Consider the following 25,764-nt stretch of genomic DNA (forward strand, 5'->3'; position numbering starts at 1 on the left):
GTTTTATGAACCAGGTTCAGAGTGGTTTAAATGGATTTGTTCCCATCCAGAGCCTCTGGGCTTCCCCAGCATGTCCTGTCCCTGCCTAGACACACACACAGCCAACCTCCAGGGCGCACCGGCTCTCCCTCTGGTGAGAGGGCGAGCACACTGGGAGGGGTTGCAGGGGCGAGCACACTGGAAAGGGGGGCGAGCACACTGGGAGGGGTGGCAGGGGCGAGCACACTGGGAGGGGTGGCAGGGGAGAGCACACTGGGAGGGGTGGCAGGGGCGAGCACACTGGGAGGGGTGGCAGGGGCGAGCAAGGAGACTGCTGGTTTTCATCCCCACCTCTACCCCTGCATCTCTGGACTGATGGAAGCTCTCATATACAGGCTGTGTGAAGACTTCAGCCCTTTCCAGGTGCCACCCTCAACTCCACCTTAGATCCAAGGCCAGAACAACCTGGATTAGGCTGGGTTGGTGGTAAGTCAGACGGCAAGGCCAGTGGATGTCAAAGCCTGGATGGAGCCCACGGTTCTACTTTCCTGAGCTGCCGCTCTGCAGGCCAAGTCCATCGTTTAGGGCAGCCTGGGATGCCCAGGGAACCCTGCTTTTCCAGGACCTAGAGATGCTCTAAAACAGTTCTCTCGGCGCCTGGGAAGCTGACCAGATTTCTGCGTCAGTAATGGCCTCTGGGAGCCTCATCATAGGTGGCTCAGGCCAGGCCTGGGCAGCCATCATGACTGGGAGGACCAGCCCGTTCCACCCAGGCTTCCCTCAGGGTGAGAACTGCTCTTCCTGGCAGAGGCCTCAGCCCAGCTGTCCCCACCTGGGAGGAGGCCCTGCCCAGTGCCCTGCAGGGCCCTGTGTGGTCACCTGGCTGTGGCCGTCCTCTCATAGCCACTGTGGAGAGAGAGACCGTGCTCCCTGGCTAGAGGTGTCTATGCCAGTCCATTTCCCAGCAAATCTTTGTGAAGTTCAAGCCCAGTTCCTCACAGGTCACATTTGGGTGTTGCAGAATTACTGCCATCTGGTCATTCTGCAACAACACAAACACTTGGCTGCTGGTTTCACCTCACAGGCAGAGCACAGCTCAGGGCGGTGTCCACTGCCAACTGCATGGAGAGACTGGGCGCACACCTCCACCATGGCCTTCGCCACCACCTGTGAATGTTACCTTACATACCTGTCTTCCTCTGTGGGCTGTGCGCTTCGGGGCGGGGGGTAGGATCTTTCTCATTGCCCAGTAGCTGGCACTAGCAGGTGTCCAACAGTTTGCTAGACAAGCAGAGGAAAGGTGTCTAGATCTGGGCTAGGAAACAACGGGCAAATGCATCCCCTGCCCACGAGGCACGTGGGCAGACGTCCTCAGGGCCCTTCCTTCCACACTGAGGAATTTCCGAGGGGTCACTTTCTAAGTTTGGCAGTGGGAAATGATCCATCTGGCAAGTAACGCAACTCTGAATATATAAGGGCTTCCTGAAGATTCCTGTGGTTCCCCGGCATGAGCTCAGCTTTATCAGGGCTCGGACCAGCGCTGGCCTCAGGCCTCTATGGAGAGCTGGTCTGGCCTGGATGGGAAGGGCGCGCAGGAGGGCAGGCTTCTCCCTGTGGGTGGGCAGCAGCAACCTCTTGTGCTCTTGCTTGTTGAAGTCAAGAGGGAAGGTGGGGGGGGGGTGTCCACCATACACGGCCTGTGTAACCTGGACGGCTAACCTCCCTAACTTCCACTTCCCACCCCTCAGGGGGAGGATTAAATGAGACACATTACGTAAAGCTCTCATCTCAGGGCCCGGCATGTCGTTAAGCATTCCGTAAGTATTAGTAATTATTATTACAAAAACCTTAAGGTGACAAGAGTCTGGTGTCATTAGAATACTGAAGGATGCTAGAACACAGAGCGAATGCAGCCAGCGCCCTGGAGACATTCACTCAGCACTTGCTGGGCATCTGCAGCATTCCAGATATTGTGCTAGGGGCTGGGACACAGATACTGTCCCAGCCCTTGGGCCTAGGGAGTCAGGAGATAAACACATACTCACTCCCCTACCGCCCCATGAGAATTTTCTTAGTCACACACTGGCTCTTTGCTTCGGCATTTATTTACGGAGTTCCCACAGCAATGTTCTCAGCACTTTGGGCGACGGATCCCTCAGAGGATCTGAGGAAAGCGGTTTTCCACGCATTCCTTCACACACTCTACTCACAAAACCTCCCCCATTCTATTGCAAGGAGTTCATGGGTCATGAAGCCTAAGGTGGAGCCTGCCTCACAGGACACACAGCAAAGTACTGGCGTTTCTGAGGAGGCGAACGGTCGCACAGGCCGCGTAAGAGTTAGGTCTGATGAGCCTGACAGCTGGAGAACACACCAGGAGAAAGCCGCGAGGCGTGAAGGCTTCCTTCAGCTTCGACAGCGGAACACTGAAGATCTGACTGTTTCCTGGAATATTTACGACACAGAAGATGGTGACCAGCTAACTGGTCTTTCATCTGCACTGAGGACTAATTAATGAGAGGAAACAGACTGAGATGAAACCAGAGGGCTGTTAGCACTAAGGAAGAATTTCCCAACATGACAGACGCACTAAACAATTCAGTTCAAGTTGATTTAAAAAGTACACCACCATCTCACTTATCTAAAACTCAACCACATGCTCAATCTTGAGTCTGATACATGGGGCAAAACCAGGAAACAACCAACAGACCAGGCCTTGGGGGCCAACACAGGTGCCGGAGCCAGGAGTCGAGTGTGACTCTCAGGGAAGTCCCGCCTGCGCTCCCCGCTCAGACCCTTTCCTCTTCTCGATGGACAGTTCTGACTACTAGACTCGGCTTCCTGGCCGGCGCCATACCCCCATGGCGCCTCGTGCTCACAGCCAGGCTGAGAGGGTGCTCCTGGTGTCTCCTGGACAGCAGTAGAGAAGTGACAACGGGCCCTGACTGTAAAGGTGGACACAAAGACAGTTGGGGCAGGGCCTCAGTAAAGTCGAGTGAAAGCACACGGCACCGTGGGAGTATTTAGAGCAGAGGCAAAGCCGCAGAGCGCAGTAGAGCCTAAGGAAAATGCTTTTGTATCACCATATAAACATTGTGAATAATCCTAAATTATTTAAAAGTGCTGCATGATGTCCAGCGGACACCATTAAAGCAAAAAATACGTCCATAAATTAAAACAAGAGCCATTCCTTCTGTGAAGTTCCAGAGAGCTCACACACGAAGGTGTTTAGAGAAGATCACAGCTGGCCCACCACTGAGGGAGACACCATCGAGAGGACACCCAAGACAGGAATGCTGCCCAGAGAGCGCAGTGCTGCTGGCTTGGTGGGCCCTGCTTCTGAGCGCTCCCCACAGCCCTTCAGTTCCAGGGTGATGGCAGCGAGGTCCTCATCGACGCCAGGAAACGAGCCACGTCCTCTGCCACACCGGCCCACTCCTGGGCTTGGAAGGCAGACACCGTGTCTCACTCATCCTCAACCTTGGAGCCTGGCCCAGCAGCCCCTGGCACGTCCTTGGGTCGTGGGGTCATGTGGGGCTGGCGGGGGCAGCTTGCAGTCAGTGCGTGCTGTGTGCTCTGCATCTCAGCTAGGCTTTGCTGGGGTGGGTTTTCAGAGCAGCTGCGTAAGTTGGCCACTTGCTTTTTGCTTGACTCAACGGGCATGAGCTGGGCACCTGCTCTGGTCACTCTGTGAGGTCTCTGCCCACCTGAGTGCCCACCTTTGGAGAAGTGTGCTCAGAAGGGAGAGTAATCGTGTTCAATTCCTCTTCAATAAATAAAGTGATTTATATCTAAGTGATTTCCATCCACTGATGGCCTTTGTCATCAAGCACAGCAACCCCCTCAGGCTCTGGAGGCTTCCTGCCCAAGCACCAAGAGAAAGCCACAATGCCCCAGAGAGCTGGGGAGTGGCAGTGAAGACAGATCAGAACCACTTCCCCACAGAGAGCACAGCCAAAAGCGAGAGAGCCAAGCACGTTCTGGCCACCCGCCAGGCAGCTGCAGGAGGTGCCAGCCATGGGCACCTTTCTTCAGGCTTAGAGCCAACACGCAATCCTGTGGCCCATTTCCTGCATGGGCGAACCTCCCTCAGAGTATCTCAGGCCTCTGTGGTCTGGGCCTGGGCTCTGACTTCCAGCCACCCAAGGGAGGGTGCTTATGGCAGAGGCATTTGCTACTTTAAGTATCTGAACATGCCCTAGAGGCTGGTGCAGCCCACCGGCAGGCAGCACTTGCCAGGAACTGAGTGGACCTGCTCATCAAATGGGACTGGCCTGAATACCACCAGCTTCTAGCACTCCTCAAGGTCTTGGAAAGGGACAGCCCTCCTTGGGTTTAAAAACTAAACAGCTGAGCCATCAACTTAGAAAGGTTAGCCTTAGGGGCCAAAGAGCAGTCTTCCCACTGGGATGGGAATCGGTGGATGGACAAATACCCAGAGTGGCAGAAAAGACATAGATCGTGCCAGGAAATTCTGACAAAGGTATATACATGGCAGAGAGAGAGAGGTACAGAGAAAACAAAAATGCTAATTTTCCCCATCCTCTCTCACTGGTCAAATCATGTCACCATATGCTCAGAGAGAATTTGGAAAAAAACAACTGAAGGATCCCAAGTCACACTGGATTGCTGCAGCCCTAGGAGGTTCCTAGAATGGACACGATTGCAGTCCATCGCAAAAAGATGAGTAAAGGGAACGGCAAAGCTATACAAAGGAAATTTAACAAGAAGGAAAAAATGCTGTTTGCTTAATGTAGCCCTGTGTTAAACCAACCAAGGGAACTCTCTTTTATAAGGTCTTTGAGAGTTGCAAAGTATTTAGTTTCGAGAGTTCCTGGTGGCCTAGAATTGTCTGTCTTGGGTCATCCTTGGGTAGTTGTTTGGGCTGCAGGAAGGGACACACTCACATCGTGGCTCGGGCCCCGGAAGCCCCTGCCAGCCCCGGGCCTGTTTGGGTCTCTACCCTCCTTGTACTCTTCCTTGCTCTCTCCAAACCTCAGCAGAGAAAGATTCTGTGTGTCTGCATAGGGTTCATAATCCTCTAATTGGGACAGCTTGAGGGCTTAAAAACACACAGTCCCACCCAACAACCCAAGCAGCCTGACCAGAAGGAAAGCCCTCAATCCTCACCGCCCACCTCCTTGGCATCAGAGAAAAGCCCAAATGGCAGTAGAGGCCAGGGAAGGCCTAGCCTGGTGGGGGGCTCAGCCCGGTGGCTCAGCCAGGTGGCTGAGGAGAGCTGCAGGTGCAGCTGCACGGGCAGGCAGGGAGGGCTCCTTTCAGCATGAGACTTGGCTGCCCCAGTTTGCTTCCATGACAATGGAAATCAGAGAAAGGCGGATGTGCAGAGACAGTGCTATAAGGAGGTATGGGGGAGGGAAAAGGAAAAGATGTTCAGCGTACCTGTGAAGTAGCTTAGCAACTCTCCTCTTGGAAACCTATGACAAATGTGGTATTTTTTTGTGACCTTGAGGGTTACACATTCAATATTCTACCAGGGAATCGAGGAGTAGTAAGAACAGCCTGGGCTTTGGGTCCGACACCACCTGTTACAACCCCTGCTCAGCTGTATCAGCCACGCGATCCGTCTGTAAAACGGACAAGGCAAAGTCTTCCTCACAAAGTTAAAATAAGGAGTCACAGTCTTGTGATATTCCATCTGCCTACCTCTTAACATACAAAAACCACCACTGCCACATTTCAAACTTAAAAGTACCTTCGAATTGAAAGATCAACTTGGGGAAAAGTAAAATCAAATGTATACAAAAGGGAATTTTAGTGTAAGTTTTCATAATTTAAAAGTGAGTTTGTGGTAAAAACCCTTTTCTCTAAGATCAAGAACAAGACATGGACGCCTGCTATCGTCACTTCCATTAAATACTGTATAGCACTACGAGGCCAGAAAAAGACACAAATGGTGTTGATACTGGAAAGGAACAAGTAAAACTGGGTACAGAGAAAATCAGAAAAAATCTGCAGATGAATTATTTGAATAAATTTAGCAAGGTCACTGGACACAGGGTCAATAAAAATAAACTGTCCTTCCATACATCAGCAACAAAGAGACAAGGAAATTTATAAATACCATTTTAAATAGCATCACAAACATTAAATACCTAGGAGTAAATCTAATGAGAGATAATCAAGAAGACCACTGCACAAAAATTTATGAAACGTTACTGAGAAAAATTAAAGAAGACCTAAATAAAGAGTGGGATACACCATGTTTGTGGAGTAGAAGACAATCATAAAAGGGTTAATTTTTTCCCAACTTGGTCTCAGTGTAAAGCCAGTGCAATCTCAGTGTAAATCCCAGCAAGTCTGTGTGCATGTGTGTGGCAACTGACACTCTGATTCTAAAATTTCCATGGAAATGGAAAGGGCCAGGAATAGGCTAGGTGCCCTTTATTGAGGAGTAGCAAGGTGGAAAGGTCTAACTCTACTGAATATCAAGACTTATAATAAAGGTACAATGATTAAGACAGTGTGGCACTGGCACAAGAGACACGCAGATCACTGAAACAGAACAGAGTGCAGATACAGATCCGTGCAGATACAGACCCTTCATTTTGACAAAGGTGGCCCTGTGGAGCAGTAGGAATGATGCTGGGTCGATTAGATGTCCATACGGGAAAAACTGAAACTTGCTGTACTATATTTAAAACTCATTTCTGAGTAGATTATGGTCTAAAATAGAAAAGGTAAAACAATAGAGCTTCTAGAAGATAATGTAAGAACATGTTGATGGCTAATTGCCTGTGTCCACTGGACGGGCCACAGAGTGCCCAGATTAAACATTATTTCTGAGTGTGTCTGTGAGCACTTGCATTGGATAAAGTAGACTGCCCTCCCCAGCGTGGGAGGCCTGAACAGAGCCAAAGGGTGAGGAGGGAGTTCTTCCTCTCACTGCTTGCCCTCTCGTCTTACCTTCTCCTCCCCACAGACTGGGAGTTACCATTGACTTTCCTGGTTCTCCAGCTTACCAGACAGCAGATCATGGGACTTCTCAGCCTCCATAATCACATGAGCCAATCCCTCATAATAAATCTCCTTATATATATACACAAATATAAATAAAAATAAATATATATATATATAGCCTACTGGTTCTGTTTCTTGGAGAACTCTAATACCAAACATGTCTTCATGATGTTTATATAGTTTTCTTAAATGGGATATAAGAAGAATTAACCATAAAGAAAAAACCCGATACACTGAACTACATTGAAACGAAGAATTTCTGTTCATTTAAACACCACCAAAGAGAGTAAAAAGGCAAGCTACTGAGTAGAAGGTATCTGCAACATGTATAAGCAACAAAGGACTCACACCCAGAATAGAGTGAACTATAAGTCAACAAGAAAAACGGAAAACCTAGAAGAATAATGGGCACACAATTTGAAAAGGCATTCTACTGAACGGCCAATAAATATATGAAATATCATATGTTGCTGGCAGGAGTGTTAAACTGGTACAACCACTTAGGAAAATCATTTGGCAGTATCCACTAAAGTGGGTATTTTCTCTGAGTTAGTAGTTTCACTCCTAGGTATACACTCAAAAGAGATATGTGCATGTGTGCACCAAAAGACACGTATAAGCAGAATTATTTATAACAACCTCAAATTGGAAACAACTCAAATGTTGACTGAATTAATGCAGATTGGATAAATTACAATGTATTCATACAAAGGAAGACTTATAGCAATCAAAATGAATGAATTAGGACTATATGCAGCAACAACGATGAATTCTCAAAAACATAACGCTGAAAGAAGAAAGTCAGACACAAAAGAGAAGCCACTGAATGATTCCGTTTATATGAAGTTCAAAGCCAGGCAAAACTAATCTGTAGTGTCAGAAGCAATGATGGTGGATTCCTTTCTGGAGGAGAGAGGGGTATGCTGGAAGCTCCTGGGGTGCCGAAATGTTCTATTTCTTGATGTGGGTGATAGTTACATGGGTGTGTTTGTTTGCTAATACTCTTTGAACTAGATGCACATGACTTGCACACTTTTCTCTATGCATGTCATAGTTCAAAAATAAGTTTCACAAAGTGAGTTTATGTAAGAATCTATTTTCCAGCGTGTTGACTATGGAAGAAAATAGTGGAGTGGATGTTAAGTCACCCTACGTGCTGAGACACGGGGACCAGTGTGCATGATGTGTCTGCATCTGGCCTCTGTCCAGTATAATCTCCCCATTGCCGCTGGCTTCCACATTTCCTCACTCTGATCAGTTCTGCCCTTAGAATGTCGGCAGGAGCCGAGGAGCTAGCAATTTCTATCAGGGGCTGAGCACCCTGGCCCAGCAGCATAGGAAACCTCTGATGAGACAATTCAGTGCTTTACAGCATGGCTTCAGGCTCCACCGCACCCCCTCCCCCCCATTCTCCCAAGACGTAGGGAAAGGGTGCTGACTCAACACAGCTGAGTAAGAGCTTCCCTGCCCTGGCCACCTGTGGGCTGCATTACATTTGTGGGAGACTGGGTGACTGTAACCCAATGGTAATGTAAGCTACACAGAAGGCAGTCTTGCTGACCCAGGCCTTGCTGCCCTCCCTGCCCAGGACCCACAGGCAAGTTCAGCATCACTCTGTGTAGCTGTTCCAGGCCCCACCCCTGCCGTGTATCACATGGCTGAGGCAGTATCCCAGGGAGAAGCCTGCTGGCTCTACCTCTGGTTTACAGCTTGAGCTGGGTGGGCCAGGGCACCACTAGGGGAACTGGCCTCCCTTTCTGTAAGTGGGAGTGTTCATACTCACCCCCTTCCCTTCCTATAGGGAAAACTCAGGTCAAATGAAACTGCATTTTGGCACCCAGGATACCATTATTGTTGCTGCACGGAGTGAGGTGGTGGGAGGGAACAGGAGCCCCCACCATCTCTCTGCACGGTGTGGAAGTGGAGAAGCGCATCCCTCACTGATCACCGTCTTGATTCCAGCAGCTTAAGCAGGAGTCATGCCCGCATCACACCAAAGCCCGACACTAAAGGCTGCGGTGGAAACAGTGAGCTCCCACCTGCACCGCAAGCGGCTGACTCCAAGACGCCCGCTGCAGCTGCCGGCTTGCTCCCATGAGGTCACTTCTGGCACCTTTCTCTGGCTGAGTTGCCTCCAATTTCCCCAAAAGCCCTCCTCCTCCGCCCTGATTTCCAGCTCTCCTTTCTCCTAACCAAGGGCTTCACCAGGAACAAGGAAGGCATTCTTCATTCTAACCTGGCAGTGTCAGCGGGAGGTCTGGAGGCTCTCAGGTAACACCACTCCTTAGCCTGAGGAACTGGCATCAGGTCCGAGGTGCAGGCACACAGTGTCATTTCCAAAGTACTGGGAACACTGGGAAGTGTTAGTGTTGGTCTGAAGTTGTCAGGGCTGCTGGGAAATATTCCATCTGCTTATTTAGGTGAAGGAAGAGGACACGAACCAAGCAGAGGAGGAAACGAATTAGATGCAGGGCTTTATCCAGGAGCTCTGCTCTTTCTCCTGCCTGAGTGCGGTGGCCACGAAAAGGCGCCTCTCAGCTCTCCTGCCACGGGAGCATAAATGGCCTGGTGGCCCAGCCGCAGCCCCTGACCCACCACTGCATTGACACCAAGGCCACACTTCCCGAGGGCTGCTCCCAGCCGGTGACTAAGCACTCGAAGGACCTGCAGGATGTGAGGCTTCTCCAGCAGGTGACTTTGGTTCCAGGACTTCCCATCAGTCTGGATGAACCTTCTTAAAACTGGGCTGCAGCCCAAGACTCTTCCTACCCAGTCCTCCTCCTATGCCTTCCTCCACAGGGGCTGAGCTTGTGTCAAGATCTGAAGACTCTCTTCCTGCCTTCTCCTCTTCTCTCCCCTTCTAATCCTGTCCTGGCATCTGCTTCTCAGCAGACCTGATGTGTTAACACAGTGGTACTGGAGTGGGTCTGAGAGAGAGGCAAAGAGATGGAGTTTGGGGCCTGGCTCGCTTACTACCCAGTGGGCAGAGACGACACTCTTCTGAGTCGAATGTGGGGCATGGAGAATCCCTGGCACAAAGTAGTGGCCCAGCTGCTCAAAGACTCACCAGTGGTGACCTGGGAAAAAGCCTTTGCTTGACCGTGTTGATTCAAGCATTTGAGAGCCCGGGTGGTGCAGCGTCTACCAGGACCATGAAGTGAGGCACACGGTGCCCAGCAGGGAGACGGTGACAGGCTGAGGGCCCTCAACCAGCAGCTGCAGGCTAAGCCGGAGAGCCAGAGGGCCTCTTACAGAGGCAGCTTACAGAAACGTGGCCCACACTCCCTGCGGAAGGCTAGTGACATCCTGTGCTGCAAGACATGCAGGGGGCCCACCCTGCATCCCCCACCTCATTTCTGGGGCTTCAAGGCCCGTAACTAGGTTTAAATGTCAGGGAAACTGGGGCTGGGGATGTGCTGGGCCTGATAAGGCAGAAAGAGATTATATACCAAGAGTGGGAAGGATGAGCTAGCAGGATTTGAGGGCCTTCATCAAAGGGGCCAGGAGATGAGATGAGCAAGAATTTACTGCTTTGGGCGAATTTTCTTGGGATGTGGGATTCAGCACCCTTTCAAAGACCCTAAGGGACGGGGCAAGCTCGCTGCTGGAGTGGTCCTTAGAGGCCTGCAGACAGCGACAGCTAAGGCTGAGCAAATGGAAGGGCGTGAGCTGCCCTGGCAGACAGCTGGGGGAGGAAGAAACAGGCTGAGTCCGGAAGACCTAGCGGAGGCCTATGGGCTGTGGGGGGGCCCACAGGACACTCCCTTCACCAGGCTCATCAGAAGTGTGCTGGTGAGAGGAATACCAGCATTGCTAAGGAGACTGGTAGGAGATCTGCGGGCCACCAAGGACAGCAGAAGAGGCAGTCACAGAGCCGGGCTCATTAACGCCTATGGGGGTGATGGAACCCAAGGTAGCTCAGGCCAGGGGTAACACAACAAGGGTCCTTCTGAACTACAAGTGATGCTACTGCCAGGATTCTTCCCGCTGTGTATCCAGGGGTCAGCAGATGAGAGGAGGAGTCGCATCATGGTGGGGAGGGACTCTCCTGGTGCTCCCTTGCGCGACTGTGAACAGACACATGGACATATGTGTCAACCCTGTCCTGAGAAGGATGTGACAACCAAGGGCTCGGAACCTCCCAATGAAGTTTTGAGTCACACCACCAGCTACGCTGCCAAGACCTGCTGAGGCGCCGGCTGAAGGTGAGAAGAACTCTATGGACCTGCTGAGGTGCCGGCTGAAGGTGAGAAGAACTCTATGGGCAGCAGAGGCGGTGGTCTGTCCCATTAACACGTCCTTTCTAAGCTCTTCCTCAGGAACAGAGGCCACGGGAGCCAAAGAGAAGCTGCTCCCCACACGAGCGGAGAAACGGATCTGTGCAGGGCAAGGGGTGGGCTGCGGCTGCCCACAAGAAGCCCCGTCCAGGCAAACGGCCCTGGCCCTCTGGATCCCTGTGCCCAGGGGTGACTGGGCACGGCAGGGGGCCTGAGGCAGGCCCGCCCCTGTGGGACCTGAGAACAGCACCGTGGGCTGACACTCTGCCTGCCCAGCCCCCTTTCCCCGTCCCTCTCCTTCACAGGGGCAGGCCAGAATGGGCTTTGGAATCTGCTAGAACTAGAGGAAAATTCAGGCTCTGCTCTTGACCATGGTGTGACCTAGGGCAGGCTAACCTCTCTGACTCTCAGCCTTGTTTTGTTTTTATTTTATTTAATCTGTAAAACTGTGAAAATAATATAACCTCCTTGACTTTTTTGAAATCTGTAAAACTATAAAAATAAGATCTGTCTTGAATGGTTTTGAAACTAGAAATAACTTGGGTAAGCCCCTAGCCCAGTGCTGGTGAGCTGTGGGCATTCAGGAGGTGGTAGCTCCTATCACTATTATGCTACGGATCAGAAACTCGACAGGTCGTGAACAAAGTGTAGCCTTGCAATTATACTCAGCTGCTGCAAGTTTGCTTGGCATATTTAATGCTCTTTATAATTATTACTATGCCCTCCTATCAGGCAAAAAATGGTAGGTAGTGATGTAAATAACTGCAATTACTACGATATTTACAGAATTAAATCAAATGTTTGCAGTCTCTTTCTTCTACGTGTTAGTTCTTCAGAATGCATAAACCATCCAAGGAAACCGTTTTCCCTCATGTCATGTATAATTTAATCCTCATGATAATCCCACAAAAAATGAAAAGACAAAGGTTGGAAAGACAAAGGCTGAGTAGCCAGGTTCCCTCTCTGAAAGGATTCAATTAGGTCTCCCAACCCCTGTGGCCAGGCACTACGGGTACTGAAATAAACAAAACAAGGCCTTGACCCTAAAAGGACTCAACCTAAGTGCCCATCATCGGATGAATGGATAAAGAAGATGTGGCATATATATATAATGGAATATTACTCAGCCATAAAAAGAAACGAAATTGAGCTATTTGTAATGAGGTGGATAGACCTAGAGTCTGTCATACAGAGTGAAGTAAGTCAGAAAGAAAAAGACAAATACCGTATGCTAACACATATATATGGAATTTAAGAAAAAAAAAATGTCATGAAGAACCTAGGGGTAAGGCAGGAATAAAGACACAGACCTCCTAGAGAATGGACTTGAGGTTATGGGGAGGGGGAAGGGTGAGCTGTGACAGGGCGAGAGAGTGTCATGGACATATACACACTAACAAACGTAGTAAGGTAGATAGCTAGTTGGAAGCAGCCGCATGGCACAGGGATATTGGCTTGGTGCTTTGTGACAGCCTGGAGCGGTGGGATAGGGAGGGTGGGAGGGAGGGAGACGCAAGAGGGAAGAGATATGGGAACATATGTATATGTATAACTGATTCACTTTGTTATAAAGCAGAAACTAACACACCATTGTAAAGCAATTATACCCCAATAAAGATGTTAAAAAAAAAAAAAAAAAAGGACTCAGCGTAGAGGAAGTAGGAGACAAGTAAACCAGTGCCTGAAGTGCACTGTGATGAGTGCTGAAGCAGAAGCAGAAGCGGACAGGTGTGGCAGAGGACTGTGGAGAAGGCACTCATGCCTTCGTGATGGCTGTCAGGGGTTGGAATGGCTTCCCAGAAGAAGTAATACTGGGCTGAGAGTGGAAGGAGAAGTAGAGATTACCTAGATGGGTGTGAGTGGGCGGTGGGAAACAGTGGTGTTCTAGAAACGGGGCATGGCATGGTCACACAGAGACACCTTGCATGCGGCAGACTCAAGATGGTCTGGCAGGATGGAATGTGGGGTACGCTGGAGCGGGTAAGCGCCTAATCACAGAGCTGTCTTCTGGTGACGGCTGCCCAGTCCCTTCCTCTAGCCTATGAGCCCCTGAGGGCCATGTGAGTGTTTATTCAGCGCTGCAGCCTCAGTGACTAGTTCTGTACTGGTACCCAGCAGAAACTCTCTGTACGCTTGTTGAATGAATGAGTAATCAGACTCACATTTTCAAAAGTTTATTTAGACTTCTGGTTCTGACAAGATGGTAAACTGAACTGATGTGGACCTTTTTCCCAACACAAACACAAAGAAAAGATGGATAAGATATACCAAAAGAATAATCTATGACTGAGCATTAAAGAAAGAAGGGAAAATTCCCAGCTACTTGAAATGAAGAGGAAACTAAGTCAAAGCCATAATCATTACCATAGCAAAGGAGGGCCGGGGGTAGGAGACCTTGATACAGTTATAGGAGTTAAGGTTTTCATGCCCACAGAAGGGAGAAGACCTGGCCGGGAACTGGAACTGAGAGCCCTGCAGAAAGCCAGGATCCAGGAAGGGCTGCTGGTCTTTGAACAGGGACCAGGAAGACCCTTCTCACAGCCCAGAGGAATGTCTGTATATGGCGCGGAGGGGAGGCGCTCCTTTGTGGGATGGGATTCCAAGCCTGTACCGCATGTGTGTGTCAAGGCTGAATGCACACTACCCGGGTTCTGAGAACCCTAAGCCACGAGGTTAACACCAAACTGGCAGAAGACCTACAGAACTCCCAGGCTCATGGCAGAATAATGGCAAAAGCAATGGAAGAATGCATCCACAACCGGGGGCATATGGGACTCTCACAGCGAACACAATCCCTGCTTAAGACAATCTCCTGATAAAAAAGAACAAACCGTGTGGAAAAATGAACCACCATAAAGGCAAGTCAATAGAGACGACATGTGGGAGAACTGGTACCCTTAGAACTAGAAATAAGTGAACAATCAGAAAGAGGCTATAAAATGAGTGTAATCAAAATAACTGGCAGAGATGAAAGGAACAGAAATCATAGTGAAAAACTAGGACAGGAGAAAAAGAACAGTAAAAAAAAAATAATGGGCTGATTTTAAAAAGCTCCCAACAGAACTTCTAAAAATTAAAACTAAACACCCAAATCAGGAAGGGGTATCCAAGAGCAGATTATAAACAGCTATAAGGAGACCAGTAAACCGACGGACATTTTTGAGGACGTGCCCCACAATGCAGCACTGGCAGAAAAGGAGGAGGAAAAAGAGAAAGAATAAGATGGTAGGTTTCTAACAGGAGCTCCAAAAGAACAGATTAGGGAGAATAAAACAGATAATAGATAATTTCAAAATGGGAAGAACTACACTGAGTCCTAAGCTGTACAGATGAATCTACTCTTAGACGTAATGTAGTAAAATGGCAGAACACTGAAGACAAAAATAACATCGCAAAAGCAACCAGAATGAAAAGGCACGTAAAGCTCCCTCAGGCTGCAGAGTGGAAGCGCTGGAGGTGAAAGAGCTAAAGGCAGGGAGGGCATTTTGCACAGGAGCTCAGCCGTCCTCGCGGTGAAGAGGAGGACGGTGGGGAGTATGTGGACAAAGCTGTTTGTCTGTGCAGGGCGCCACCATCCACGGAGTTGCTCCCAAGTCAGAAGCAGCCACTGGCCTCAGTACTGCTCCCACGGCTCTCAACTCTCACCGCTGGAGCGCACCCTGGAGGGTGCTGCAGTGCCTTCTTCTAGTTACACAAACTCCTTGAGGTCACAGACCAGGCCCCATTTATCTCTGTCTCCCTAGTGCCTCGCACAATACGTTGTATGGAGTAGGGGCTTAATAAATGTTGAACTGAATTCTCATGAATCACTTGTTCACACTTTTAGGCCTGTTCTTTGCTCTCTGAAGAGACCTCCGAGCCCTAACTGGAAACACATGACTTTCAATCAGTTCTGGATTCACTGGATTTAACATGCATATTAAAGGCAGGTGAGGTTTCTGCAACAGAGAAAAAGAAGGTGGTCCCCAGGTCTGTGGGTTGCAACTGGCAGTACCTGTCAGGGTGGCGGGGAGGCCGGCGCCTCACACCTCTTAGATGCAGATTTGAACAGTGTTTGGGAGGCTGGCAGAATAATTCAAGGAGAAGAGCTTTACTAAGCTAACCTGAGGCACAATAGGTGCCTCAGCTTCTTTCCCCTAATGACCTCAGAGCTTTAAGAATGCTTACCTGAGAGCCGTGCCCTCCAGGGTCTAAGTCCCACCAGAGATGGACAAGTCCCAGGGCCTGTCCTCCCTGGAGCACAGAGGCTAAACGAGCTTCTTGACGGAGAAGAACGGGATGACATAGAGTCACGGATCGGGGCTACTAGGATATTCCAGGAAAGGAAGCTGACACGAGAGTCCAGGAAGTATAAAAGCGGAGTGCCTACTTTCAGGACTACTCCATTTAATAGGAAAAGGCCACTGGGGAGAACTACCGAGCACCACAGTACCTACTCAGAAAAACTTCTTTGCTGATGGACTGAATTTGGCAGGGATAAATACGAAAATGATTACAAATTATACTGCAGAGAATACCCAGATAAAAGCGGTAGTTTCAATTATTAAATGTACCAAACTAATATTCAGCTAATTTCTTTTATATGTAGAACCTCATCTCTCTGCTGCCGTTGCCTTCATGTTACTTGGCTGAGACAACATGGGCCCCTTAGGGCCTGGGGTGGAATCTCCTCATTTCCTAAACACCAATGTTGAGATTCAGGTAGTCGAGGGAACTGTCCCTAAAAGTAAACAGAGGACCACAGGGCAGAGCCTGGGAGAGAGGAGAAAGTCGCAGGCAAGCTCACGGGGTTCTCCACGCTTGACTTCACAGTTCACAGGGAGGGGAGGCTGCCTTTGGACAGAGCGCTCACAGCTGAGGGCTGTCAGAGGAGCGTGCACCAGCCTCTTCCCTACTCAAAACTCTGCCAGCTGCAGCCACGGTGCAGGGATGCAGCCCTGCTGGCACTGGGAAAACAGAAGCGAAGTCATGAGGATTTTCCTGACACGATTTTTCAGGAGAGGCAGTCAACGTTTACTGTGGGCATTCTACGTGCTAGGCCGGCGACAATGTCTTCCCGTTCAATCCCCATGACAATCATGCCAGAAAAGTTATCATTAGTCCCATTGTTCTTAACAGATGAAGAAACCTGAGGCTCGGGGAGGTTAGAAAACTTGTCCACGGGTTGAGAATAAACTCCAAGACTGCCTCTAGCAAGAGAGAACGGCAGGGAGGGACCACTGAGGCATCTGATAGTCATACTTTCCGAGACCATGGCTCCTACCCAGTTTCCTACACAAAGGCTTTCTTTTACAGGTCTTTGGTCCAAAGCTCATCAGTACTTACAGCTCCTACATCCTCCCCTACATTGCTTGTTCTGATAATATGCTAGGAGTTGGGAATTAGGCCAAGAAACAGAGTTAGGCTACTTTCTCCGATCGGTTTTAAAGACAACGTAAGTTGTTGTCACCGGACCTCTGAACTGCTCAGACATGAACTTAAAGCTGGTGCCCTTCTCCCACTGAACAAAAACTCTGCCAACCTTATTTCCAAAGAGCAGAGAGTCAGGCCAGAATTGGAGTATGTAAACACCCCTGAGCCTGACGCCACTGTGTTTCTGCGGCCACAAGCTGTCGTGTGACGGGCTGCCATCCACGGCCATCCAGCAAGCATCAGGGAGCTCAGGGCAGCGCTGACAAGGAGGGCTTATCGCTTACAATTCTCTCACTCCCTAACAATGCTTGCCCCTGCCACCAAGGGACTCGCTCACCTGGCCCCGTCAGTCCTGACCCAGAGAAGTCTAGCCCTACTTCTCTACTGAACCAAACATTATCAGAAGCTGAGGCTGTATCTCTGACACAATGGCCTAGAAATCCTGTAACTGTCTTCCAGAAACAGTGCCATCCAAGAGGAGGAATGATGGTGTTAAAGGATGCTTGGTCAACCTTTTCTGAATGATTAACTTGGTGGGAATTGAGGGTACACAATAGCTGACGATAGCATCCTCCTAAAGATAAATTACAAAGAGGAATAATGCCTTGAAAGTAATCTGAATGGAAATTTGGTCACAAAGGCACACAGTAACCCATCTTCCACCCATAACAGAGCATGAGCTCTTGAAGAAGACGCGAATTTCTCTTCTGGAAGGTAATGTATGATTCCACTGGCCTGTGCCTATTTGATCCTTCCACTGGATAAAATTAAACAGTTGGATATTCAAACAATTAGTCCTTGAGTCCAGGTTGGGACGATTCTTGTCATCAATGAGGTTTCCAAAAGTAGCAACTTGGGACATCAATTGCCTTTCATCTATTTTCTTCCCCGAATTAATGTGATAATGCTGACCGCTGCCTCACACAGCTGTGGCAAGTGACCTTGAACAAGTTACATACATTCCCTAGACCTCAGCTTCTGCAAGTACAACAATAATAAAAGAAAACTCTTCAGGTTACCATGAGAATTAAGTGGGATGACAAACGTAGTGTCCCTGGACTGTGCCTAACACACAGTAGGAGCCCAAGGGTAGCTGCCCTCACCATTCATCAGTCCTTGTCATCATCAGGGCACACGCCCTTTATCTCACTCATCACCACTTTCACTGGCCCACAGACAAAAATACACAGTCAAGGAGGCAGTCTGTGATGAAGAGAAGAGGTGTATAAAACTATGCCAGGCGCCATCTTTCTAATAAGGCCACCGACTTAAACCTCTGTAAGTACCCAGAAGTACCCCAACTCTAAAATTCCCAAGGTAAGGGGGCGGTGAGGGATAAATTGGGAGATTGGGATTGACATATACACACTACTATATATAAAACAGATAACTAATAAGGACCTGCTGTAGAGCACAGGGAACTCTACTCAATACTCTGTAATGACCTATATGGGAAAAGAATCTAAAAAAGGAGTGGATATATGTATATGTGTAACTGATTCACTTTACTGTACACCTGAAAATAACACAACATTGTAAGTCAACTATACTCCAATAAAAAATATTTTAAAAATTTAAAAAACTTTTTTAAAGAAAGAAAGAAAGAAAAATTCACAAGGTGGAGTATCACAACAAACCTATAAACATAGTTTAGTCAGACTGAATGACAACAAAAGCCAAAGTCACACAGTGACCCCAATTAGCGAGCGCATGATTGGAGATGAAGTGGGTAGGGGAGTATCTAGAGGAGCTGGAGCCTGGAAGGGAGGCTTTGCTTTGAAGTAGACTTCTCATACATTACACCTGCGCCTACACAAGCACTCCGAGTCCTATATTGAGGGCAAAAGAGATTTTACAGGAGAAACGTTTTTGTGCCAGCTGTTTCCTAGTACAGTCACAAAAGGTGTGATTTCCTCCCTGACAATCCCTTTGTCGGGGAGGCCCAGTGTAAGGAAGGCTATGGGTGCTACCCCTGCAGGACGTGGTAAGCTGACACTCTTTCCCACAGAGTGACTTACTTGTTGCTGTCACGGTACTCGTAGATGTGACATCCTTGAGGCAATCCTGTCTCGTGGTCCAGAGTAAAAGCAAGCTTTAGCTGAATAAGGAGAGAAGAGAAAAACAAGTTAAGTTTCAGGTAGCATGCTCTATTCATTCTGATTGCTGAAATGAAAAACAACAACAACAACAAGACAAGCGAAATCACACTCCCTCAAGATGATGTGCTGTGGAGAACCCGGGTCTGCCCGCTCTGGGAAGAGCCCGCACCTTACGGGGACACTGTTGTCAAGGAGGACTGTTACCAGGACTTGACTTCTTCAGTTAACATGCAACCAATTTTTTTTATTAAGCACCTACTTTGTGCCAGACACTGAGTAGCTGATGGGGAAAGAACAGTGAACAGTAAGCAGAGAGGATCTTATGGTCTAGTAGAAGAGACAGACATCAATCACATAATTATGCTGATGAATGGAAAACCTTTTTTTATATACATGAAACTTTGGAATAGGTTCTCTAAAGAAGGAAAAAACCTCCCATGTTTCTACAGAAGTAAATAACCTGGCCTAGACTGGGAAAGTGGGAAGGAGGGGTTACCTAGACTGTGGAAAGGATGGATGGGGAGAGAAGAGGGTCCTCCTCAGCAGAGAACATAACACGTATAGAGCCCTCGGTGCAGGAGTTGCAGGAACTGAAGGGGAACTGAAGGATGCGTATGGGGAAATGGTGGGCAACGATGCTGGAGAGGAAGGCCAGGGCAGGGTACACAGGACCTTCTCAGCCATGTTAGAGTTTCTGGCCTTTACCTTACTAGCAAAGGGAAGCCTCTGACATGTCTTAAGGAGCGGGTGTGTGACATGACCACAGTTAAGTTTTCGCAGGATCCCTCTAGCTACTGCATAGAGAAAAGATTGTAGAGGAGAGAGCAGAAGTAGGAGCCCCGTGGGAGGCTACCGAGTAGTGCAGGTGAGCAGTGAAGGGGGCTGGGACGAGAGGGCAGTTGGGCAAGATGGAGAGAAATGGACAATTTGAGATCTCAAGTAAATTTTTAGAAGTAGAATCGGCAGAATATGCTGATGGATTTGGTGTTGGGGAGTGGTGAGGACAGAAAAGAAGAAATCAAGGATGGTTCAAGTTTTTGATTTAAACAACCAGGCAGGTGGTGGTTTCATTGCTGAGTGAGAAGACTGAATGCGGGGATGGGTAGAGAGTCCAAAGTCTGGTTCTGGACATGTTAACATTTTTTTGGCTGTGCCACGAGGCATGTGGGATCTTCCCTGACCAGGGATCGAACCCGTGGCCCCTGCAACCCTGCAATGGGAGCAGAGCGTCTTAATCACTGGACCTCCAGGGAAGTCCTGGACATGTTAACCTTGAGGCACTCAGTAGCTTTTCCTGATTAGGGAAGATCAGGAACAAGGAATCTGGTAATAAACTCTGGATTCTGTCTTACCCCTAGGTTCTTCATGACATTTTTTTTTTCTTAAATTCCATATATATGTGTTAGCATACAGTATTTAAGACACAGACCTACTAGAGAATGGACTTGAGGATATGGGGAGGGGGAAGGGTAAGCTGTGACAAAGCGAGAGAGAGGCATGGACATGTATACACTACCAAACGTAAGGGAGATAGCTAGTGGGAAGCAGCCGCATAGCACAGGGAGATCAGCTGGGTGCTTTGTGACCGCCTGGAGGGGTGGGATAGGGAGGGTGGGAGGGAGGGAGACGCAAGAGGGAAGAGATATGGGAACATATGTATATGTATAACTGATTCACTTTGTTATAAAGCAGAAACTAACACACCATTGTAAAGCAATTATACTCCAATAAAGATGTAAAAAAAAAAAAAAAAAATGGATTCTGAGGGGAGCGCTCGGGTGTTGCTGGGAAGCCCGAGCTCAGTGAGTTGTGTGTGTCTTGCTAGAGCCCAGCTGGCTATGGCAGCTCTAACATTTCCAAATGCAGGGCCATTTACTAGATTTACAAATTCACTGGGTTTAAAAATCACCAGGGGCGGAATTCCCTGGTGGTCCAGTGGTTAGGACTTGGTGCTTTCACTGCGGTGGCCCGGGTTCAATCCCTGGTTGGGGAACTACGATCCTTCAAGCTGCACCACGGGGCCAAACAAACAAACTAATAATAAGTTAAATTAAATTAAAAAATTAAAATCACCAGGGAAGTTTTAACTAAAATTAACTGCACATTAGGAGGATACATTGTTATAACTTTTTTTTTTTTAACTGCAAGGCTGTTGACACAACTAATGATCTGCATCATTAGATGCTGGATGATTTTTCTCTTCCTTAGAGGGAAACGAGCTTGTAGGAATGGCCTGTCCTCTCACTGACCCAGATGAAAATACAAAAACAGAAACAAGCCCTCCTTTACCATCATGGACCCAGGAACTTCAAGTCAAAGGCATGTTTTCCCCACAGAGCACTGCTTGGATCTTCCAAGCCCTCTTTCAGTAAAACAGAAAACAATTATTTTAAAATATCTGTTAATTAAAACGCTTTTTTCTTTACTTCCCTCTTTGTAGTTAAGGTAAGGCCTATATTCATTTAGTCCACTTCAGACTGCACTGCTTAAGAAATTTTCAAATCCTTCAATTCAGTGATTCAAGTTATGAATTTACGGCTTAGAAAAATTATTATAAACGTAGGAGAAAAAGTGGGTTTTTTTTTGCAAAACTGTTTACCTCAGTATTATTTACTGGAAAGACTCTAAAAAGCCAACAATAGCAAAATAGTTAAATAAACCATACTGTAGTCACATGCAGAATAGCAGGCAGCCATTAAACTGTTTATGAAGAACTTTTGTTAACCTGGGAAAGTATCTGGATTAGATGAAAAGCAGCAGGATGTGTACTCAATTATATAGGGGAAAAACCACATTAAAAAAAGAACAAAGAACGCATAGAAGACTGGAACGATATCAAAATGGCAACAGTGACTGCTTTACTTTCTTTGCATTTTCCAAAGTCTTTATGAGAAGCATGACGAGATATAAGCTGTTGTCCTTAGTCATGAAGGAATTATGGGAAACTTCATTCCTGGGGGATTCTCAAGGTCAAGAAACTATATGTACACCAATTCAACAATAAGGTGAGTAAGCAGAGGTGGTGATGGAGATGGGGAGAGAGGAAATGGAGACAGAAGAGCCCTCATATTTATTGAAAGCCTACCAAGTAAAGGCTTTCCTTTATCCTGACCACAACCATTTGGTTTTTTGTTTGTTTTTTTGTTTTTATGTTTTTGGGTTTTCTTGGGGCCGTGCCGCACAGCTTGTGGGACCTTAGTTCTCCGGCCAGGGGTCGAACGCGGGCCCTCGGCAGTGAAAGCGCGGGGTCCTAACTACTGGACCGCCAGAGAAGTCCCCCGTGACCACAGCCAAGTGAATTCGGTATTACTATTTCCTTTTCACAGGTGAGGAACTTGAGTTGGAAAAAGGTGAAGTAATTTGTTCAAACCACAATTAGAACTGGAATTTCAACCAGAACCTGTGTTCTTGCCACTTTACCAGAATTTTGGACTTGGTGATGGCCCGGAGATAATAAAGTCTGCAAAAGAGAGAGGAGCCAAAGACAATGAATGTCTAAGGGTTTTTGCCTTGGAGAGCCAGGTAGATGCTTCCCGTGATAAGGAGGAATGGCAGGGCTGGGAGTGCTGATTTTAAGGTGCCCAAGAGGTATCTTAGTGGAGGTGACCAGTAGGCAGCTGTGTAAACAATTCTGAATTTTATAAGCAAGACCGTAACCTGGAGGTACAGGTCTGGGAAACTTTGGATGCGAAGACAGATGGCAACTGAAGCCACTGGAGCGGATGAGATGGTCCTGAGAGAGTATGTTGAGTGAAAATGAGGTTTTCGATAGAACAGCTACATTTAAGAGCTGGACAACAGACACTGAGAAGGGGTAGCCACGGTGTTCTAAGTTATGACGTTACAGGAGCCAAGGCGGGAACACGTCGTAAGGAGGGAGCACTCAGCAGCGTCAAATCCTTCTAAGAGGTCAAGTAAGAGAGGAACAAGCATCTGAACCAAGAATCCGCAGGATTTAGCAACGAGAACCCTCAGGACAGCGGTGGGAGCAGAGGTCAGGGCGTGATGGGCTGACAAATGAGCAGAGCGGGAGGAAGTGGGGATCATGAGTGTTAAGTCTCTCAGCAAACTGCAGAGTGGCTGGGAAGAGCCAAGGTGAATGGAACGGAATGGGACTGGCTACCAGGATGCGGGATTGAAGGAGAGTGGACTGTAAGATGACAGAGACTTGTTTAAATGCTGATAGAAGGAGGAAATATAGAGGGAGGGGTTGAAGACACAGGAGAGAGATGCCTGAGATGACAGGAGGGGGTGGAATCCGACATGCAAGCGAAGACCCTTTCTCACTGCAGCGGTAGGGAAGGCGGGGTGGGGCTGAAGATCTATCTATGGATTTGGGGTGGGTGGGTATGCGGGCATGGTGGTGGTTTGGAACGTGCCAGCCTGATTATCGTTCTTTTCTAAGAACTAGGAGGCCAAATTACCTGCAAGGAATGGAGGGTTTGGTGAGGGAAGGAACGGAAGTTGGAGGAATATGATGAAAGTTTGAAATTGCTTCTCTGGAGAACAGGAAAAGCAGTTGACCGGAGACGAGCATAAGGGTTGCCAGGGAGCATTACGGGTCTAGCTGAGGCCACAGGATCTGAGGTCACCGTAGCAACCATCTGTCCAGATGATTTTTTTTCTAGCAACCTAGATGCTGGCATGAAGAAAGTTAGGTGGGTGTGGAGCTGAGCATTTGCCAGAAAGGCCTGAGGGAAGAATAGGTTTGAGGGATCAAGGGAGTAGAGGTATAATACTGGCAACAGATGGATCAGGGACTCTATGGGGAAACAGGCAGGAAATACAGATGGAAGGGACTGACTGGAAGAAAACAGAAGAGTCTGGGTGAAGGAGGTCTTGTATGGAGTTAATATTCTTTGAGTACGTCCTCTGTCCTAGGCACCTTTCACGTGTGACTTTATTTAATCCTCCCCACAACCCTGCGAGGTTGGCTCCTATCCTTACACTGCAGAGTAGTTTAAGTAAATTAGCAAGTAAGTGGCAGAACTGAAGTGTAGTCCATGTTGCTAACCACTGGCCTATACTGGCCTCCGAGGTGTCCATGAGGTCAAGGAGAGGGTTTGTGGGAGTCACTGGAGGCTGTGGTCAGAGAGAAGGCCATGTTTGATCTTGGAGATGGAACAGTCAATCACAAGATGCAAGGAGAAGTCGAGAAACGGAGAGTCAGAGGTTGGGGTGGGGCGTGGGGTCCTCCCTGAGAGGTCTGATATTCATTCAGGAGGATGAGATGCTGTTGCCCAGATAAACCAGTCCACAAAGCGTGTCCCTGCAGGTGTGTAGGTATGTGTGGGTGTGGGAGTAGGCACCTACTATGTGCACGGCTTAATACATGAATGAATCGGTCCAGCTGGTCCCTAGAGCGGACGTAAGTGCATGTCTAGCAGTCATTTCCTCCTTCCTAATGGTATTCTAGTTTCATTCAGCTATACGCCCTCCCACCCCAGGCCAGGGGATTCAAGGGGAAGCAGATCCAATCTCCGGGGCTGGACCTGGCCGTTCTAAGGTAACCTCATGCACCTTTCAGTAACTGATCAGGAACCCATGCCAGCCAGTGCACGGCATTTCCTGGCCCTAGGCACTGCTTTAGGAATGGTCATGTGATCCAACGGAGGCCAGTGTTTGCTGGGTGCTTCCGGGCACGAGGGCCAGAACTGCTGCAACTTGCTTGCTACCAGCCTGAGAATGGAGCCAACTCACACAGGAAGCAGACTCAAAAGACCCAGAGAACAGCAGAGCCAGGGCCTCGATGGAGCTGTGCCCGGTCTCTGCCAGCCTTCCGGGCCCCGGCCGCTCTTTGTAATTGCTCATTATTTCTCTCAAGGACACCGACACTCTCCACTGCCCTGGCTCTGCTCTCTCTAATCCACTCTCCATAACACAGCTGAGCCATCCTTCTGAACACAAGCCTGATGACACTTCCATCTGTAAGAACCCTGATGGCTTCCTGCTGTCTATATGTCGGAAATATATTCATGAATCAAACACGGTCCAGGCCCTCTGGGGGTTGGTTGCCCACGTGAACAAATATGGACTGTGACCAAGGGACTGGTGGGGTGGCAAGTGCCGAGGAGGGTATGCCAAGCCGGAAGGGCCCCAGGGCAGAAGACGGGCGTCTTGAAGGAGAAACACGAGTCTGCCAGACAGGGAAGAGCGCCCCGGCGTCGTCCTGCTGCAAAGCTCTGTGCGTTCCTTCTACAACTGCATAGCTCACTGCATGAGGCTGGACCAAGCCGTGCACACTCTCCTACCTCTGGGCCCCTCCTTGTGCCACGACTGCTTCCAGGGGAGCCCTTCCTGTCTGTCCCAGCAAGATCCCACACATCCTTTGAGATTCTCTCTGTAAAACTGGACCTTCTATTATTCCCTCCTCTGGTAACTAGAGGCAGGGCCGCTCTCCCCAGTGAGTCCGAGGGTTTGGGATGGGTAGCTTCACCAGGTACCCTGGGCACTCAGTGCCCTTATCTCTGTCCACAGCAGGTGCCCAAAGCATGTCGCTGAGCTGAACTGCAGAGTAGAGATTTGGAGCATCTCGTTTACCTGTCAGCGACTAACTGCTCCAGTCATTTAATTTACAGACACAGGGACTTCCCTGGTGGCACAGTGGTCAAGAATCGACTGCCGAAGCAGAGGACACGGGTTCGAGCCCTGGTCCGGGAAGATCCCACATGCCGTGGAGCAACTAAGCCCATGTGCCATAACTACTGAGCCTGTGCTCTAGAGCCCGCAAGCCACAACTACTGAGCCCACGTGCCACAACTACTGAAGCCCGTGCGCTTAGAGCCCATGCTCCGCAACAAGAGAAGCCACTGCAATGAGAAGCCCATGCACCACAACGAAGAGGAGGCCCCGCTCGCCGCAACTAGAGAAAGCCCGCGTGCAGCACCGAAGACGCAATGTAGCCAGAAATAAATAATTAAAAAAAAATTTTACAGACACAGAATCATGTTCCCCTGCAAGCTCCTAGTCACCCAATTTCATCCGAGTTTGTAATCACTCTCACCTCTGTACAGAGA

General features: G+C 48.7%; 1 protein-coding gene across 2 annotated transcripts in view; it reads right to left on the reverse strand.

Annotated features, from left to right (window-relative positions):
• Positions 1–25,764, reverse strand: part of DIS3L2 (DIS3 like 3'-5' exoribonuclease 2) — a 373,784-nt gene that overhangs the window by 20,973 nt on the left and 327,047 nt on the right. For both annotated transcript variants that reach the window (XM_060301735.2, XM_030872348.3), the window contains one exon: positions 18,668–18,747. In XM_060301735.2, coding sequence (XP_060157718.1) covers positions 18,668–18,747 — 80 coding nt within the window. The remainder of the gene's footprint in view (positions 1–18,667; positions 18,748–25,764) is intronic.

The sequence above is a fragment of the Globicephala melas genome, chromosome 7, assembly GCF_963455315.2.
Source record: "Globicephala melas chromosome 7, mGloMel1.2, whole genome shotgun sequence".
Classification (NCBI taxonomy): domain Eukaryota; kingdom Metazoa; phylum Chordata; class Mammalia; order Artiodactyla; family Delphinidae; genus Globicephala; species Globicephala melas.